Source organism: Diceros bicornis, chromosome 19, assembly GCF_020826845.1.
Source record: "Diceros bicornis minor isolate mBicDic1 chromosome 19, mDicBic1.mat.cur, whole genome shotgun sequence".
In the NCBI taxonomy this organism is placed as follows: Eukaryota; Metazoa; Chordata; class Mammalia; order Perissodactyla; family Rhinocerotidae; genus Diceros; species Diceros bicornis.
In genome coordinates this window covers 46387342-46406683 of record NC_080758.1, presented here as the reverse complement: position 1 = coordinate 46406683, position 19342 = coordinate 46387342, and the positions used below count along the sequence as shown (strand labels likewise).

At 44.2% G+C, this 19342-nt stretch overlaps 1 protein-coding gene across 2 annotated transcripts in view; it reads right to left on the bottom strand.

Annotated features, from left to right (window-relative positions):
• Positions 1-19342, bottom strand: part of RIN2 (Ras and Rab interactor 2) — a 214399-nt gene that overhangs the window by 94108 nt on the left and 100949 nt on the right. For both annotated transcript variants that reach the window (XM_058563310.1, XM_058563312.1), the window contains exon 3: positions 8688-8780. In XM_058563310.1, coding sequence (XP_058419293.1) covers positions 8688-8744 — 57 coding nt within the window. In that variant the 5' untranslated portion in view covers positions 8745-8780. The remainder of the gene's footprint in view (positions 1-8687; positions 8781-19342) is intronic.

Genomic DNA, 19342 nt, shown 5'->3' with positions numbered 1-19342 from the left:
AACTGACAGCCCACAGGCCACAGCCAGCCCTCTGAAGCATTTTCTTTCATCCTCAAAATGCTTTTTAAATTGGGATTCGTTTACACAAAAATCTGGATTTCTGGCCTCTCTTGAAAAATATCAGAAGACCCACATTCATTCTTGTATGACAACAGCTCGTTGGAACTAAGTTAGCAGCTTTCCTTTCCCAGAAGGGGCCTGTACCCTCCAGTTGGCTCTGGTCCCCACCAAAACAATCTGTCTAACACCACGCCCACTCATCCATTTCACTCATATCACTCTGTCTGGCCCTGTAGGATTACCTAAGTTTTGGTCTCTAAGATGGCCCCCAGTGAACCCCGCAACCTCATGTTCACACTCCTGAGTGATGTTTCCTTGAGCAAGGGCTGGATGACTGGACTGGCTTCTAGTGAACAGAATGTGGCACAAGTGATGCAGCATCCCTTTCAAGATTACGTTATAAACAGACCGGGGCTTTCATTTCTCTTCTTCGCACCTGTATCACTCACCCTGGGGGAAGCCAGCTGCTAGGTCAGGAGGCCAGCCCTGTGGAAAGGCCCATGTGGCAAGGGACTGAGACCAGCCAAGTGAGTTTTGATGTGGATTCCCCACTGATCAAGCCTTCTGATGACACTGCAGCCCAGCCAACAACTGGACTGCAACCTCATAGGGACTTTGAGCTGGAGGCACTCAGCTAAACTGTGCCCAGATTTCCGACCCAGAGAAACTGTGAAGTATAAATGTTTGTTGTTTTAAGTCACTACGTTTAGGGTAATTAGTTTTGCAACAATAGTACAGCTTTGGATTTTGTTGTGAAAGTGGTTTTCTGCGTATCAGCATGAAGACATTTGAAAGAATATTATTCAGGGAAATTAGGCTCCATCCATTTTGCCTCAGCCCAGTGAACCTGCTGGTGACAGCCACACATAGAAGGATTTTGTCACCTGATTTTAGGTGCCAGAGCAATATCCAAAACATATTGCTGTCAGGATTTTACATTATGAAAAAGAGCCCAGAAATTAATGCTATTAATATGTCCGCGATTCCTCAGTGAACAGGAAGTTTCCCCTCTAGTGATATTTAAATCATTCAACTTAGAACAAGCTTTCCCATGGTTCTACAATCTCTTTGAAGACATTCAATCTTTTAAGACACAATCCCTGGTTAAAGAAATTTAGGGACAAGCGAAGGAGAGGGTTGTAGAAGGGGTGAGGAATAAATCATTTCAGTGTTAATTGTTAAGAAACACTATTTAAAACTTGTAAATAAGGCAAAAAGGTGGGTGGGGCATGTCTTTTCTGATAAAGTATTCAGTGCTATGAATTTTCCTCTGATTGCTGCTTTAAGTGTATGTTATTGATTCTGACAGGTAGTGTTTTGATTTTCTTTATTTTTTAGAAATTCTGTAATTCCAGTTTGTATTTCCCCTTTCACTCACAAGTTGTTTATTGGAAAGTTTTGAAATTTCCGGGTGGAAGAGCCCTTTGTTTTTGAGTATGTCCTTTCATTGCGATGTTTTTTGGGTGTTGTTTAACAAGATCACTTAAAGGTTATTTCATTATCTAGGGAAATACACTTGTGTTTGACTTTGCTATGTGCTATTAATGAAGGGCTCAGGCACTGTGAGGTCCCATGTCAGCCTGGAGATTTCTGTTCAGAAAAAAAAAAAAAGGATTACCCCAAAAGTCACAGTTTTATTGCCTTGTAGGACTTTAACCATTTTTGATTTTAATTCAGCACACTTATTACAGAATGACTTTTTAAGTCAACTACAAACACATCATTTGTCAAAGTGTTCTTTGAACCAGCTTTACACCGGTTGAGTGGAACAAAGCTTTGACAGATGTCCTTTCTATACTGTACAAGAATCATGTTTTAACTTTTTGAAAATTATAAATTGACACAATAGCTCTTCAAATCTACATCTCCCTTATCTCCCTTCCTAATTATGAAAACTCAGAGTTACAACTGAGCCTGGAGAAATATGTGGTTGAGGGGAAACAGGGGAATCTATTTCACTCCTTATGTTTAGAAAACAAAGCTCCTTGAAGCAAGTGAGAATGTGTTGAGGCCCGACAGGCAATATTTAATATCAGAAATGGATGGCCAAAACGTGCTGGAAAAAATACCCTGTAAACCATGAAATCCACTGCTTTTTGGAAACACAAACAGGAACTGCTGTCCAATAAGTTCATGGCATTCCTAGAAAGTCACATCCTGGGGGGCTGATCTGTGTCCTGGAAGCGTTTGGAGCACATGGTGAGAGACAAGCATGGGTATCCATAAAAAACCAACTGCTCCTCCAGAGAGAGGCCACTGTCCCTGAGACCTCTCCAGGTGGAGTGTCCTGGGAGATCTCACCGGAAAAGGGGGAAAGGGAACAGGGTGGAACCCTCCGGAAGGCTACATAGCATGGGGGTGCCACAGGAGATAGTCAGGCCAGGTCCGATTTCCTTCCCTGCTGTAGACTAACGAGCCCTGGCACTTCCACCTCCCTGTGCCTCAGTTTCCCCATCTGTAAAAGGAGGAGATTTAGACTAGATAAAATGTAAGCCTTCGCTGTCCAATACAGCAGCCACCAGCCACATGTGGCTACTGAGCACTTGATATGTGGCTGGTTTGAATTAAGATGTGCTCAGTGTAAAATACACACTGGATTTCAAAGGTGTGGTACAAAAAAAAAAAGATTTAAAATATTTGATTAATATTTTTATATTGATTGCATGTTGACATGATAATATTTTAGGTACACCAAGTTAAAAAAAGTATATTATTGGGCCGGCCCCGTGGCTTAGCAGTTAAGTGCGTGTGCTCCGCTACTGGCGGCCCGGGTTCAGATCCCGGGCGCGCACCGACACACCGCTTCTCCGGCATGCTGAGGCGGCGTCCCACATACAGCAACTAGAAGGATGTGCAACTATGACATGCAACTGTCTACTGGGGCTTTGGGGAAAAAAAAAAAGGAAGAGGATTGGCAATAGATGTTAGCTCAGAGCCGGTCTTCCTCAGCAAAAAGAGGAGGATTAGCATGGATGTTAGCTCAGGGCTGATCTTCCTCACAAAAAAAAAATATATATATATTATTAAAATCAATTTCACTTGTTTGGTTTGTTTTAATGTGGCTACTAGAACATTTAAAATGACATCTGTGGCTTACTTTGTACTTCTATGGGACGGCACTAAGGCCTCTCCAGGTGTAAGTGTCTAGGAAGAATTTATTTACGGAAAACAAAAGACACAACAAATACTGATGTCAGGTATGCTTTGCAATATTATTATGAAAAATTATCAATATGTCGATCGCTCTAACCACATCTCTAACTGCTATTGTTTCCACCGCAGGGCGCTTAGTCCTTTCCTCCTCGTAGACTGGTGCATGGTGCCCCCAGACTCTTGGCATGGGACACGACGTCTGCTCACTGTCCAGGGGACATGCAGGGAGGTCAAGGGCCCAACGCTCATATCTATGGCTTTTAAGCACCCACAGATCCATGCAAGGATTTGTTCAATGAAATTATTGACTAAAATGTGATTTTGGTTCCATCCATTATTTTTCAAGCCCCTGCCATCTCTATCCACTGTTACACAACAGTGAATTGTTGTCTGGGCTGTACATGGGGAGAAAAGACTCTCCACACAAAGAATAGTCTGAAAATTCAAATACCAGGAATCACTGAGGCCCAAGATGTGGAGCTGTGCCAGATATGGATGATGGAGGTAGAGTGAAACATCACCCCTGGTTTATCTATTTTGTAGAGTCAGATTTTAGCAAGTAGGTTTCTTCAAAGCCAGTCGCACCTCTATCCTTTGTGGTGCCCGAGAGCTCTTCTCCAGCCTCTTTGAACTATAATCACAGGCTTTCTGTTTCTGAAAGACCAATATGATGCACTCATTATCCAAACCATGCAAAAGGACCACACTGAAGCTCTACTCTTGAGGTGGGCTCTCGAACAACCCCGCTGGTTTGTGAACCCAGGCTCGGGGCTTCTCCCCACAGAATGAACCATTTGGAGGCAGAGAAGAGCAGCGTCTCTGTAGTTACAACACATCTTCTTTCTGGTCAGTTAAGACCAAATGCTCCCATGTCCCAGAGGCAAAGGGAGGCTGGGAAGCAGCCACTCAGAAACAGGCAGCTCTACCAACTTGCAGGCTGGTGAGGGCAGGCTCACCTGGGCACTCCTGGGAGAAATTAGAACTGTTGAGTGGGCAATTCAGACTGGTCCTCTTCTGGCACTGTTCTCTGCTATTGAGAGGAGCCCCCCTCAGGTCAGGGACATGGCAACAAAAGGACAGAACAGATCCCTCACGGCAGAGCTCGTTATGAACTGAAGTTTACTTCCTGGCACTACAGCAGGGCCACAGCTAGGTCTTCTACCACAATTTTATCTTCAGACAAAAGAAAAGGCAGATACCAGCTTAGCCCATGGGAGCTCCACTGTCAGTTGATAAAGTGGGTCTCCACCAGCCTAGAAGGGTAGTTGGAGCCTGATGGGGAAAGGTGGAAGGTGAGGGAGAGGAGGCAGAGTGGGCAAATCCTGGAGGCCAGGCATTGGCAGGTTCGGGCCACAGGAGCAGACCCATGATGGTGCAGTGGCAGGACCAGTGCAGGAAAAGTTGGGGAGAAGGTGGAGCACAGCCGGAAAGTCCTTGAATGTCAAGGCAACGAGTACAGACCTGGTCCTGGGCCCCGCATGGAGCCAGAGTCCACAAGCAGGCCACGTGGATGGATGCAATGGGTTGGGAGAGAACAAACACACAGGTTTGGTAGTAGTGCAGATGGATTATGAGCGTCATCCGTAGCACCCACAAATGAAAGAATGAGAACCTAAGTAAGGAGGTGGATGTAGGAAAAGGAAGAAGGGTGTGTATTTTGGAGACTTGAGGGAGATTTGCCAACACTGGGCACCTGGACAAGGTAGGGGTGAGGGTCTTGGGGGAAGCTGTGGAATTCAGGAAAAGGAGGGACTGAAGATGACTTTGAGCATCTCTGCCCTAATGCAGGACAACCTAGAACTTTCCCAGCCTAGATGACGTCTTTCTTACACAATCTCTTTCACACAACACACCCTTGGAATCTGATAGCAACACGTGTCCAATTTTATTACTTAGGTGCAGATAACTTTGGCTGCCTTGTCCACGGCATCACCCACCGCCCCTATGTGTTTTCACAGACACCTCGTAGAGCAGGAAGATCCTCTTTCTCACAGGTGGTTGAGGGAAACTAAGGATGGTGCTGGGAAGGACTGTGGAAAATATGTTTGTCCAGCACAGATTTCTGTGGCCAGAGCTTTCAGGATGTGACTCCACAAGAACAATAACCCTGGGGCACTCTCGATTACTCCAGAATGCTCAGACAATCTGTGCATTATCCACGACCATCCTGTCCTGCGACTTTTCTGAGTCATTTCCATGAGCCAGGACAGATGGAAAACCACAAATCAAGGCTTGCTACCAGTGGTTAGCAACTCTGGTTTAAAAATACAAACTGGATAGGGGAAGATAATGCTGAAAAAGAAGCGTAGCGACTGCCTTTCAATTATCTACACTTTACACAAAATCATATGAGCCCTAATGACCAAGACAGGGATAATGAGCATGAAGAATTCAGCTGTGAGCCAAGAATGTAACCATGAATTCTTACGCTCTGTGAGATTGTCCTCTCTGGTTATAGGGCATGTGGGGAAGAGCACTGCAGTAGCATAAGAGAGTCACCCCCAATTTTAGCTCCACCCACCTTCCTAGATTATACGGAGTCAACCTCAGCTCTCACATCAAAGGCCACTTCTGCGGCCGGCCTGGTGGCAAAGTGGTTAAGTTCGGCACAGTCTGCTTTGGCGACCCGGGGTTCGTGGGTTCAGATCCCAGGTGCAGAAACCACACATCAAGCCATGCTGTGGCAGCGTCCCACATACAAAATGGAGGAAGATGGACACAAATGCTATCTCAGGGCCACTATTCTTCAGCAAAAAGAGGAAGATTGACAACAGATGTTAGCTCAGGGCCAACCTTCCTCACCAAAAACAACAACAACAACAAAAGGCCACTTCCTCAGGAAAGATTTCTCTGGAACTCCACGTTAGGTTATATTTTCTCAGCGCCCCTTTTACTTCTCACAAGAAGCATTGTTTCTTCTTAAGATTTATTATTACGAGTTTAGTATTGTGATTATTTGATTCATATCTTTCTTTGCTTTCAGACTGAAAGTTCCACAAAGTCAGGGATGGCTTGTGGTGTTTCTCTCCCAGGCAACTGAATGCTACCCCAGCATTCTTAAAACCAACCTCCAAAGAGTCAGTATTAAATGTCCAAAGGGCAGTTGACCTCATCCTTGTAGATAACTGCATGCCTAAGTATGGAATAATTAATAATAATTATTTATTTATTTATCATAACTGAAATGACATTATTCCATAATAACTAATTATGGAATAGCCATAGTAAAGAATAGCACTGTCTATAAAGAAGAGGAAAGAAAGAAAAGATGTATAAGCTAACTCTATCATTTACATGGAGGATCTAACTTAAATAAATTAAACAATTTAAGCTCCGCCAAAAAAAAAAAAAAATACAGACAATGCCAAGTTAAACACTCTGCCACTCTGCCAATGCTTTCCTCAAGGGCATCTGACTCAAGAGAGATGAAGAAACAGGACTTGCCCTCAGCAGGTTCAGACAGGCCCCTCGCCTCTTGTCTGACAGATTCTCTCATAGGATGTAGCCCAGAAATACAAGTGAACTATTTCACCTGCTGTTCAACTGAAAATTTGAAAAAAAAAAATGACTTTTCCCAGGACTGCAGGAAAAACTGGCTACAATGGACGTAAAATAGGTAGTAGTGGGTCCAACAAGGTCTCTTCCTAAGGAATTTTCAAAGGCAATTTTGACTATACTCGATTTTCTCCTTTTGCCCTGACTTTACAATCTAACTACTATGTAAGATTCAATCCCACTGCGCTTCCTGAACACAAGCTGGTAATCACGGACTAGCCAATATTTAGGCTGATGTAGGCAGTGGCTTGGGTCAAGGAGGGGGTCGAGTTCATCCCTTCTACCAGGATGAAATAAACATCTCAGCCTAAGACTGTGCGGAATGAGTCAGGAGCCTGGTGGGTTTAGTGCCTGGTCTCTAGGAGACTTGAGGAGCCCCTTGTCTGCCTCATGTGGGTGGATGTTATACAAGTTGATTCAAGTTGAGTAAACCAATTGAGAATTAACACTGCTATGTCCACAGAGCTAAACTATTAGGACTGAGAATCGAGACCATCTGTGTCAACATAACTATTTCTTCCACGATATTCTTGCCCAGGAAGTTAAGGCTGTAAACCAATAAATAATTTTGCTGTTTGCTGCAGGAAATTCCTGCACATTTATCCTGGCAAACAGTTTGCTCACCTGGTAAAACAGCTTGCTTATCAAACAGTGATTTACGAGCCAAGACCCTCGTCTTGCTGAACTATTAGGACATAAACTTTGCTGAAACCCAATCACTTCTCTCCTTGAAAAATGCAGCTTTAAGGACTTGGGCCTAAACCTCTAAACCCTATAAACATGCCTCCTGACATCCCCTTGCTTAGACACCAACAGGACTGTGTCCTGGCGATGTCCTTCCTTACAGCAGTCAGTTTAATGAACCTAGCTTTATAGAAGGCTCTTCTGATGGATTTTTTGGAGTCCATAATTGACACAGTAAATCAGGTTTGGTCTCTTGGAAACAGGAGGCGTATAAATGCTAGTTAATAAATACTTACAACCCATCAGGGTGGGATAATTATTAAACATTGTCAGTTTTCCTCAGTAATAAAATTAAGAGGCCTCTATATCATTCCTCCTTTGAGGAAAAGATCTGGTGTTTGAACACCTGCCTGTGACAGATCTCAAACGCACATTTTACCTCCATTTTTCTACTCTTTTACATGATTCTGTATTTTCCAAATTTTCTACAATGGGTATGTATTATTTCAAGGGTGAGTGAGAGGACACAAAGCAAAAGCCAAAGGGAAGGAAATTAATTCCCCAAGTGTCAATTAGAAATAACCACCAAGTCTTAATTTAAAAAACACCCACACAGAATATACAAAATACCCATTTAGAATCTTATCGCATTAAGCTAGCAATGAGATCCCACTTTATCCCACTAACATCAATATGCATATAAAAAAGTTGTGCAGTTTTAGTCACACTGCCTTGTTCTCTCTTGTCTGATCATAAGAGGCCTCTGGGGTGTTCGATAAAATACACTAACTAGCAAATAACATTCAACCAGTCTAGGGTGAGGCCCAGGAATCTGTTTATTGTTGTTGTTTAATGAGCTCTTAAGTGGTTCGTACAATCAAGCAAAGTGTAAAACACACGAGTCTACAGCATTGATTCTCTGGAACGCAAAGTCCAGCTTCTATCGTAAAATCACCCAGCTGAAAATGGAGTAGCTGATTGCCTCAGTTGTCTTACCCAGGTTGGCATCTCTCTGTGCCTGGATCCTGGGCCTGTCTGGAAGCACTAACTCACAAAAACCCCAACCTACTGTAAAACCTGGTTACAGCTCCCAGCTGGGCTCAGGCAAGCTCCCTCAGCCAGAGCCAGCTCAGAGAGCAGGCTTCCCTCTGCAGTTCGCAGGAGCGCCTGTGGCTCCCCAGGCAGCAAAGGGAGCAAGTTGCCGATCAGCAATTCCAATCAAGGCTTCCTTTTACCTTAAAGAAACTTCCTCGCTTGTCCAGACCGCGGGCACCCATGATCCAAGCTGACATTTCCCCCAGCGAGGCTCTACTGCACGCCTGGGACTCCTGAAGGTAGAGACATTTTTAATGGTTAGTTCAGCCTGTAGGAAATTCCTTTCTAAGCCACAGAACACTCACAACAACAGTCCTGCCAAGATCTTTTTCCGTCAATAACACAGTGCCATTTATTTCCCACCACAGCCCTTCCACCTCCTTTCAGGCTGATTTCCTGCCTCAGACAGCACAGTTCCTAGACTGTGCCCCACCTCACCGCCCCACCACCCGCTTCTCCAGCTGACGCAGAAGGTCTCTGGGACTGCGCAAAACAGAATGATTGCTTTGTGTTTGCTTGACCTTGTGCTCAAGTCCGAAAGGGACCAATATGAGATGTCACCGTAATCTGCTCCAAAGCTTATGGACTGAATGTGGCTGATCGCAGGGGGACAGCGGAAGAACGAGACCCTGCCTGTCCAAGGAAATCCTCCTGGAATGGGATGAGGTCATCCTTAACGCTGCCAGCCCTCTCCCCCAGGCAAGGTCAACACAAGGGCACTGGGAATAAATCCCTCTATTTTCTCCACAGTAATCAAAGACTGGGATGAAATCCTGTGTCTCTGTTTACAGAGGTCAGTTTGTGTAAGAAATAGCATGTAAACAGCTCCATGATAACCCAAGGGCGGGGGGTGCACTTTGGAACACAGAGGAAAATTTAAAGGCATGGTATGATTCTGAATCATAACCATGGCTATGTGAGCTTGGAATTTCCCTCACTCGAGTACCAAAACCCATTAACGTTCCCTCTCAGCCACAAAACCTTTGATGTCCATTTCTAAGTAAAACTCACACACACCTGGGCAGCTGGCCTTACCCTGGCCAGTGTGCACTGAGGAGACACGACGGAGCGTCCCTAAACCTTCCTTAACCAGAGACGCCGGACCAAGAGCAATTATAAAATGGCCCTCTCGCTCACAATCCCTTCTGCTCCCCACAACATGCACAGGATATAGCTGGTCCTAACCACGACCAACACGGTGGGAGGACAATAAAGGAAATAGTAAGTGAAAACATTTTCAAATATTAAGAGAAAAATATTAAGTGAAACAATCTCATGGGACACTAAGGAATATTAAAAAGGGTTCAGGAGTGGGGAGGGGGGAGGCGCTGAGGCCACCATAGCCGCTACCAGTTTCTAAGGCTGTTTCATTATTTGCTGGGGGACAGAGAGCCAGCAGCACCAAAGGGACATTTCAAGAAGGGGAAAAGCATAATTACACACTTTGGAGAGTACTGCATACACATTAGTGAGCAACGATCTTTGGAGAGAGGTTTGTTTTAGTGTCACAATTTGCCTCTATTGAGCTGCTATGACTGGTGGAATCCCATCAAGGAAAAAACAATAGTGCAGCGCACACCCACCGTCCTTCCAGAGCCTTCACCTATTTTAGTCCTTTCTCCAATGGCTCAGTCCCTTTAAAGGTTTAGAGGTGTCTTCCCTGTGTTTCTTCCCACTTGCAATCCTGCTGGGATGAAGGCCAACGTTCCAAAAACCTCCTGAGAAGACTGGTGAGATTTCCACTGCTGTTCTGCTGACTCCAGAGGTTCAGGTTCTCGGGCTCAGTAGCTGAATGGAGCCCCAGCTCCAAGGCCTTTGAAGTTCATCACTTATTAGCAAAGTCCACAGATTGGAGTCACTCCAGAAAGAAAACACAGTACTGTGTTCAGAACTGAGTGAAATGGAACCACACTGTAACCTTCGGGAGCAAATGATTAACTGTTTAGACCCAGAAGCACACAAATAAAAAAGTAAATGTCTTGAGGGGCTGGCCCGGTGGCGTAGCAGTTAAGTTCACACACTCCCCTTCAGTGGCCTGGGGTTTGCATGTTTGGATCCTGGGCGTGCACCGACGCACCGCTTGTCAAGCCATGCTGTGGCGGTGTCCCATATAAAGTCGAGGAAGATGGGCACAGATGTTAGCCCAGGGCCAGTCTTCCTCAGCAAAGAGGAGGATTGGCAACGTATATTAGATCAGGGCTAATCTTCCTCACACACACACACACACAAAGTAAACATCTTGAAACCAAGCCTAATGTCTGCAATTCTTTTCCTTTCAGACGTTTACTCGGCAAGGGATTTGACATCCCACAGCAGTTAAGGAACAGCTCAGCGAGAGCCAAGACTTCATTCCTCATCCAGACCCAAGTCTCTTTGTTCTGTTCAGAAGTTTCCTAATATACAAACCTTTTCTGATGAGCCACGACAGGCAGGGAATTTTGCATATAGCAACGGAGCAATTTGGATTCCGAATTTTACTAGTTTAATTAGCTGCCTGAAAAGTGCATGCATGCACTCCAACCTCAAGTGGTCCTCAATGAAACATCCAGTTGGATTCTGTGCGGGCCAGGCAGATACATCACATTTCTTCAAGAAGATACAGGTCGCATCCCTCCTTCTTCATAACGCTGCTCCAGGATGGAGATGAGAGTAGGCGATAAGAAGAGGCTGCCAAGTGCCACAGTAGGTCCTTCCCAAGGAATGAAATCCATGTGGACGGCAGCACATCATAGGTTATGCTAATTTTTAAAATAAAGTTCTTAACAGCCCAAAAGAAGTTTTGGTTTAAGGTCTTTCCTGCTGTAACAATAGTTTCTTTCCCAAACCATAACCTCTAACACCTTGGCTCAATATTGACAGAAATTTAATATAATTTAAAACAATAACTTCTTTCCGTTCATGGTTGCCCACTCCTCCCCCCAGAAGTTACACCAGCAGATTCATCCTAAAATCACCCCAATAACAGGCTGGACTAAGAAACAAAAAAGGTACCGTAGTTTGAGAGGCTGTAAGATTCCTCCAGACTTACACAGTGGAAGCTTCTACTTTCCTGGTTTCCCTGAAGGATAAAGTGGATTCTTAAAAAACAAGCCCAGCACGTCCAGCGGATCTTTCCAGATGCTAGCTAAAAGCTAGTAAAGGAAAAAAAAAAAAAAGCCCTAATGGGACTAGAGGACACTGCAAACATTTTGGAGCTGCCAAGCCTTTTCAATAACATCACTGAAGGAATGTAAACGGAGCTGGTTGCTCTAGTGAGGCCAAAGGACAAAGGCAGGAAGTGAATATTGCTCACTCTCCTAGAGACACCAGGCTCCACCACTTCAGAGTAGACCTAGCTGTGGTTTTCCATGTGGCCCCAAGAGCGATGGCTGGGGTGAAGCCTCCCCTGAGAAGCATAAAGGACTCACTGAGTGGTCCGGCCAGGCTCTGGGCTGCCTTGACTCCGCTGAGCAAGCCCGCTCAAGGCTAGCTGTCCTGTCCATTCTACTGAGAGCCACTGAGGACAGGCACGGAGGCACAGGCTGGCCGCCGGGGGTGGGAACACGGAGTGCCTGATTTCCAGTCCACTGATCAACAGAGCTGGCTTGGCGCTGGCACTCTTCCAGCTTTACCTGGCCACAGGCCAGATCTTGGCAAGATAGAGAATCCGAGATGCATCCTCCTCTCCGCCTCTCCTCTCCCCTCAATTTATTTAGTCAAAACAGTCAAACTCCCTATTTTCTTTGTCTCACGTCACAAGTGCAAACCCACAAGAGAAGCAGTGGTTATACTTACACATCGGCGTCCACTACACTCAAGTCCAATTTAAAAGAAACTTGGCTTTTTCAAGTCCTGGGTTCCCATCTCCAAGCTTCTGTGAGAGTTGGCCACAAAAGCTTTCTAATCACCACCTTTTTTCTTTCTCTTTCTAGCAGTTGAATGAGGCGAGGCAAAGTGGACTTCGGTCCTTAGTAAACAAGGTCTCGTTATTATAATTATTTTACAGCCAAACTGACTGAAGCAGGAGAAAGTGACTCACCCCTGGGGACCTGTCAGGTCAAGGCCAATCCTGAGAAATGCACTTCACCTTTTTGCCTGATTCCTCAAACAGCTCCGATGACCGCAGGTCTTCTCTCTTTTTAATGCTTTTCGTCTTGACTGAGAGAGGTAGAAGCAAGTGGGGATGGCTCTGCGTCTGGATCCAGGGAAAGTCTCTAAATATTTCCATAATTATCTTTGTATTACCATGGATTTTACAAGTTGGACAGAAAAACTCTATTCCAGGCTCTGGCTTGACAATTCGAGTTAAGTGAATTTTTAAATTTTTTCTTTCTTTAAGCATCTTGTATCACTGTCCAGCACTGATTTTCCCTCAGGCGATAGTCAAACTTTTTTAAGCAGTTTTAAGATCATGAAAACTTTTCCTTGAAAAAAGAAACTAATTTGTAAGAAGTAAGAAATCAGAAACAGAGAACGGTATTCCCAGCCCCTGTACTCAATAACTGTGTTTTTAAATAGAATTAGGAACAATGCTCAGTGCCTCGATTTTCCGGAGAGTAACCAAGGGTGTGTATATATATATTTTTTTTTTTTGGCAAGGTGCTCAGGAGTCAGGGTATTTCTGCCACTCACAGGGTTGGCCTGTAAATGGGGCTGATTCTGGTAGAAATCCACCCTTTCTGTCGTTGGAAAATTGGAGTCAGAGACTCTTGCCTCACCCAGGCTACAGAAGCTCTGCCAATGCCCACGTAGCTGAAGTGTGGACACTTTCACCAAGGGCAATGGGTACCACCCTGGGCAACAGAAATTCCTCCTATTCTTGGACCAGAAACTGCCTCTCCCACCCCTACCCAACGCCCTCATTTTAACCCTTGGGTCATGTAAGCATTAGCCTCCTGCTTCTCCCTCTCCACATCCTAGCGGATATCCCCATTCCTCCCCTGAGTGACAGCTTCTCCTGAGCGTGGCTCAGGCCTCAGGGCTGGTGCACTCTGGCCACCTGGAACAGCACTGAGAAGGGAGAGGGGGCGGCTACCCCTGAGATCATTCTTTTTTGGCATTTCAAAAGTATGTCTTTTCAAACCTGCTCATTTGAAAAGCTCCATGTGGTAAGTGGCCACATACCCAGCGCACGTGTGCAGTGACTTCACGCATACAATGAGAAAGCCTTACAAGTCACACTGGCTCTTAACCCAAAGGATGCCATGGACAAGAAGCCACACACTGCAGGTCTCCTCAGGGTCTACTTGTTAACCTGTGAGCACTGGACTTTAGAGCTTTTTTTTCCAAGGCTCTCTGGCCAAGGTGGTAAAAGAGTTTATACAGGTGGTTAATATTGATTGGAGGTTATAACCTGGTAGCTCTTCGATTGAGTCTATCTTGTGTCTGCAGTGTAAACACAGTAGATTAAGTAACACACGTTAAAAAATTTTTGAATTAACTGTCTCCAGTGACCTTGAGACAAAGATTCATGTCCAAGTAGTTTATTAGAGGTGACTTCAGGAAACATTGGTCAGGGAGAGGGGATGTGACACAGGGAAGGAAGGGCAGCAATATAAGGTGCATTACCAAGCAAGTACCCACTGTGGGCAACTGGACATCAACCCTTCTGGGGAACTCTGGGAGCCAGTGTAGACAGTGCCTCAGAGTTGTTGCAACTGAGACACCAGGGAGCTGGGGTATTTGTCCAGCTCCCCCCAGTCATTGGCCAAGGGCTGCCCCCAGGGGGCCAGTTCACCAGCACTTCCAACATGGCCCTGATGTGGGTAGAATGGGCTTTAGCGGCCAAAGTTAGCGGCCAAAGAGAGCCCTCAGGCAAAAATAGCTGTTGGAAATCAGGCCAGCATGCATGAAAATGCTAAGGAACATGGGAAGGGCTTGACAGTGTCTGCTACAATTGGCAGCTTTAAAAACTCAGGACATTTTGCATAGAAAGTAGACGTCTAGCTTCTCTAGTCACACTGGGCTATCATTCCAGCATGGCCACTGGTTGACTCTGAGTGTTCTCTTTAGATGGGATATAGCTCTTTCAGTCCACCAGTGCCCACCAATCTGTTCTCCTCACTCATATTCCCGGCCTGACCCACCCCCACCTCTTGTAGAGCACCTGCCCTGCAAGAATGCAACGTGAGGGATTCCACCTGCCCCATCCTCTCAGCTGATTGGACTGGAGATGGACACCTCACCCAGGCTAGTAATTCACTGGCTGTTCTCAGAGGAAACAGAACCTTCTGCTGGAGAATCCGAGTTGAGAGTCACAGGGTAGGTGCTTATGCTTGAAAGCTGGATTTGGAGCCATATGTCAGCTCGATTTATGGGGAGCAGATATTCTGAGTGAGCAGATATGGAGGTGGGGGAGGGGAGAATGCACATGTGCAATCGAGAGTCTTGAGTCTTGGCCTCAGGCCGTTCCCACCCAGCCTGGCAGTATTAAGGTTCAGTGCATCTGTATCCTGACAATGCATGTCCCCTTTTCTTGAGCAGTTGGCTAGATTCATATTCCTTTCGAGCAAATGTGCTTTTGACCAGAATAGCTTCAGAAAGATGACCCTGAGCTCTCAGAAGCAGGAAGAGCTTTACGATGTTTATCACCACTTTATCAAATGTTTAATTCAAAGATCTTGGAATAAAGTAAGCACACACTGATAAAGTAAAGCCCCATCAAACCAGAACAGAACTTGCAGGTGTCACCTTTGGTGAGGATTTCTTAGGTAAAAATAGGATAGGGAGGCCCTTGGACCATCTGAGAGAAGATGCTTCAATTTGGGGGTGAAGAGGACCAAAAAAGTCACGTTTCTAACTCTTCTATCACCATTGCAGACTGGAGTGGAGGCTTTGCTGTGTGTGTTTGATCTGTCTATATTTTTAAAATTTAAGTTTCTAACTTGAATGAAATGGAATTGATTTAGCTTTTCTGATCAGGAGACAGAGTTGTAGACTGTTGTAAAGACGTTTTTTATCCTATTATTTTAGTCTGGTCTTTGTGACCTCAGGAAGTTTTAACTCAATGCTTCACAAAAATAAATATTTTAGTTGGAATTATACCTTTATTGATAATTTTCATGGAGAAAATATTTTCTGGAGCATGCCCCATTAAGCCATCTTAATTCCTTGGTCAGTTTCTTATACAAGGCAGTTATACTGTTTAAAATATTTTTCAGTTCTGTTTTAATTTTGTACCTTTCTTCTTTTCTAATATAAGAATTAAAGCTATTGAATATTCTATGCTGTATTCTAAAAGGTTTATAGTTTTAGCTTTTATGCCTAGATCTATGATCCATCTCAAATTAATTTTTGTGTATGGTGTGAGGTAGGGGGTCAAGAGTCTTTATTTTTCCACATGGATATCCATTTAATTTTAATTTTATGGAAAATAGTTTTTAGGGTTGAATTCTGTTCCTTGTTAACTTTATACCAGAGATGCGATTGATCAAACAGAATTTTGTCTTCATGAAACTACTATTTAAAGTTCCTGCCCTATGAGATGGTGGTTATTGTTTTCATTATTTCTGTGAAGTTCCAATTTTCCTGGGTTAACTTTTGAATATATATTTTGCAAGATTATTTGATGCTTCTGTCAATTTTTAGTAACAATCTGGCTGCGCATAGTTTTAGCTGTTGTCAGGTTTTCTTCTACTGGTGTAATTTTTCTCAGGTGAAGGTTTTTTCACTTTCGAAAATTATAGCAAGATGTAATTCATCAGTCAGGGTTTAGGTCTATCACAAATTATTCTGGGCACAGCTTTACCTCTTTCATCACGAAATGGCCGTAATACTGGATAATTTGTTTTTCTTAGATAATCAGTGAGAAAAGTGGAAGCAATCCTCCTTGGAACTCTAGGAATACTCTACTGCCCAACAGCAGACTACTATAATTCTAAACTCAGTACTCTTTATTCTTCTAATAGTTTTTGTTTGGTTTACTATCAACCTATGCCATTAGTGGAGCAAAGAGTAAAGGCCAAATGGTTACATGAAAATGTCCTGGTTAAGAGGGTAGATCTCGGGCTGGCCCCATGGCTTAGCCGTTAAGTGCGCGCGCTCCGCTGCTGGTGGCCCGGGTTCGGATCCCAGGCGCGCACCGACGCACTGCTTCTTCGGCCATGCTGAGGCCGCGTCCCACATACAGCAACTAGAAGGATGTGCAGCTATGACATACAACTATCTACTGGGGCTTTGGGGGAAAAAATAAATAAATAAAATTCAAAAAAAAAAATTTATAAAAAAATTTAAAAAATAAAAAAAAAGAGGGTAGATCTCATGTTAAGTGTTCTTACCACGATAAAATAAAATAAAATGTCCTAGGTTAAAATGTCACGACAGATACCTCTATGAAGGAAAAAAAGACAATATCATCCCTATAGAATAAACTAGACCCCGAGGGCGTATATTGCCTGGAATTTCATGTACTAACTTGATTCTTTTTCCTTCATTTTGATCCTGCATATGCTGATGTCTTTCCAAACTTTCCACTTCACCATTAGGAGATTTACCCTCCCCTTTAATCAGTAATGTGCTGGAAAATGTTTAACAACTGGCTTTCTGGGGAATAAAAGCCCCAAGTTTTAGCATTTGCCTATTTTGTGGTGTAAAGACTCCCATCATGGGCAATTTCAAGCTACCAACATGACATCAACAGGCTTGCAAAATTCATGAAAATTTACGCATCAGCTCTAGTGAGTAGGGAGAACTGACTCCAGTTCACCACTGCATTTAATTCACCCATTCTAAACCACAAGGTCTCTGAAGAGGGTGCTTTTATTTGATTCTTCATACATTGAAGCAATAAAAGATAGCAAAAGTAAGAAATTAGATCTCCAGACTGAAACCAGTGCTTTATCCATGAAACCACATTATTTGTCCCTAGTAAGACATGAAATATTTCTGGCTACCATCTTAACCAAGTTAAATGCTGCCATCAGGAAAACTCGAAGGAAGCCGTATGTTCAATCTGTTATTTAAGACTTAGTAGTTCCATTTCTTTAGAGGTTTAAGAGGAGAAATGATCTTCCTTTAGCTGATCGGACACTGGGGATCTTATCTGCCTTATTCAGAGTAGTAGCTCCAATACCTTACACGGTGCCTGGCATGAATGCACTCAGTAAATGTTTGTTGGATAAATAAATGCGAGAGATTTTACAGAGAAGTCATCTAGGCTGAAAGGAAAGTTTTTAAGGAAAGGCTTCCTCAAAGTATGATAGGAAGAACCATAGCTTCAAGAATGACAAGTTAGGCTCAAATGCCAGGAACATACACACCATGCTGTTGACCCACACGATATGCTGGAAAAATAACATTTTTATACCATTTTGAAACATAAGAACATTGGTTTAGGGAGTCAACGTGTTCTTTCTGTGGTTGGATTTTTCCCAGGGAATCTGTGATCTGGAGGCCTTTCCTGTCATACAGATCCACTTTGTTCTCTACAAGATCCCAGCCAGTCATGTTTCTCAGCTCTTTCATTTTTGCACAAACCAGAATTCTAGAGAAGGTGTGTGTCCAAGTCATTGCATCTTCATCAGAGACCACAAAACAAAAACAAATCCACCAGAACAGATGCAAAACTCCCAATAAAATATAACTGGCCGAGGATATCAACTTCTCTGTGTGTTGGTGCATGTACTTGCGTCCATGTGTTGTGGGGATTAGAGCCTTAAAATCCCCAACCTTGCTCATAAGAAGTGCGTTGGAGGGGCTGGCCAGGTGCACTTAACAGGAGTTAAGTGCACGCACTCCGCTGTGGCGGCCCAGGGTTTGCAGGTTCAGATCCCAGGTGCACACCGATGCACCTCTTGTCAAGCCATGCTGTGGCGGTGTTCCATGTAAAGTAGAGGAAGATGGGCACGGCTGTTAGCCCAGGGCCAATCTTCCTCGGCAAAAGGAAGAGGATTGGCATGGGATGTTAGCTCAGGGCTGATCTTCCTCACAAAAAAAAGGAAAAAAAAAAAAGAAGTGCGTTGGAGAACACTTGGGCCTCCTCTGAAGAATGCCCTCCTTCTAAGCCTGCAGAGTCCATGTGGGATGGTCAGCAGAAGCACACCATCCAATATCAAAACAACAAAATACCACGAAACCTTCTATACATAGTAAATGCCCTAGAAACATGCATTAATACCAGCCAGAATCACAGCCAGAATCCAGAAATTATCAAGGGAGATAGATGCATAAATAAAGAAACAATTGCTCTCCAAAACAATATTTTCGGTGTCTACACTAGAGTCTACACTAGAGTCATGGAAACCCACATAGCTCAGTAAGGCTCTCAGCAATATCTGCTGCCATCACCAGAAAGGTGGTTTTTGTGTCTGAAACACTGCCTCGGAAGTTCAGGCATGTTAAAAATCTCTCTTGGCTGAACAACGGCATTCATGTCTTTTGCTGGGAGAGACAAGCACATATTATTGGGATATTTCACAAATCCAGTTGCATGTTACTCAGTTGCTCAGTTGTAACCTACCGGTTACAACTACCAAATAGTTTCTGCTTGGCTCTGCAGGCTCTCTTCAAAGCTTACCTCTCCTATCTTTCTGTGCAGCTGTCTGACCCACGCTTATGGCACGGCAGCACCATTGGCATGGAGCCCAAGGTGGAGTGGAGGCAGTAGGATCATCCTTTTTCCATAGCGAGAATTTAAAAGTGAGTACAAACTCACGTCTAAGGGAGACTTCTTCAGGTCATGATAGCCTTGGGGTCAGACTTCTGGAAAAAGAGGAGCAAAGGACGTGAGGTCCAATGGGCCCATGGATGGATGGGCTGCGTGGATAGCAGAGACAGGGTGCCACTGACCTTGTCTGGGCTCTCCTGCTTCTCAAGGGAA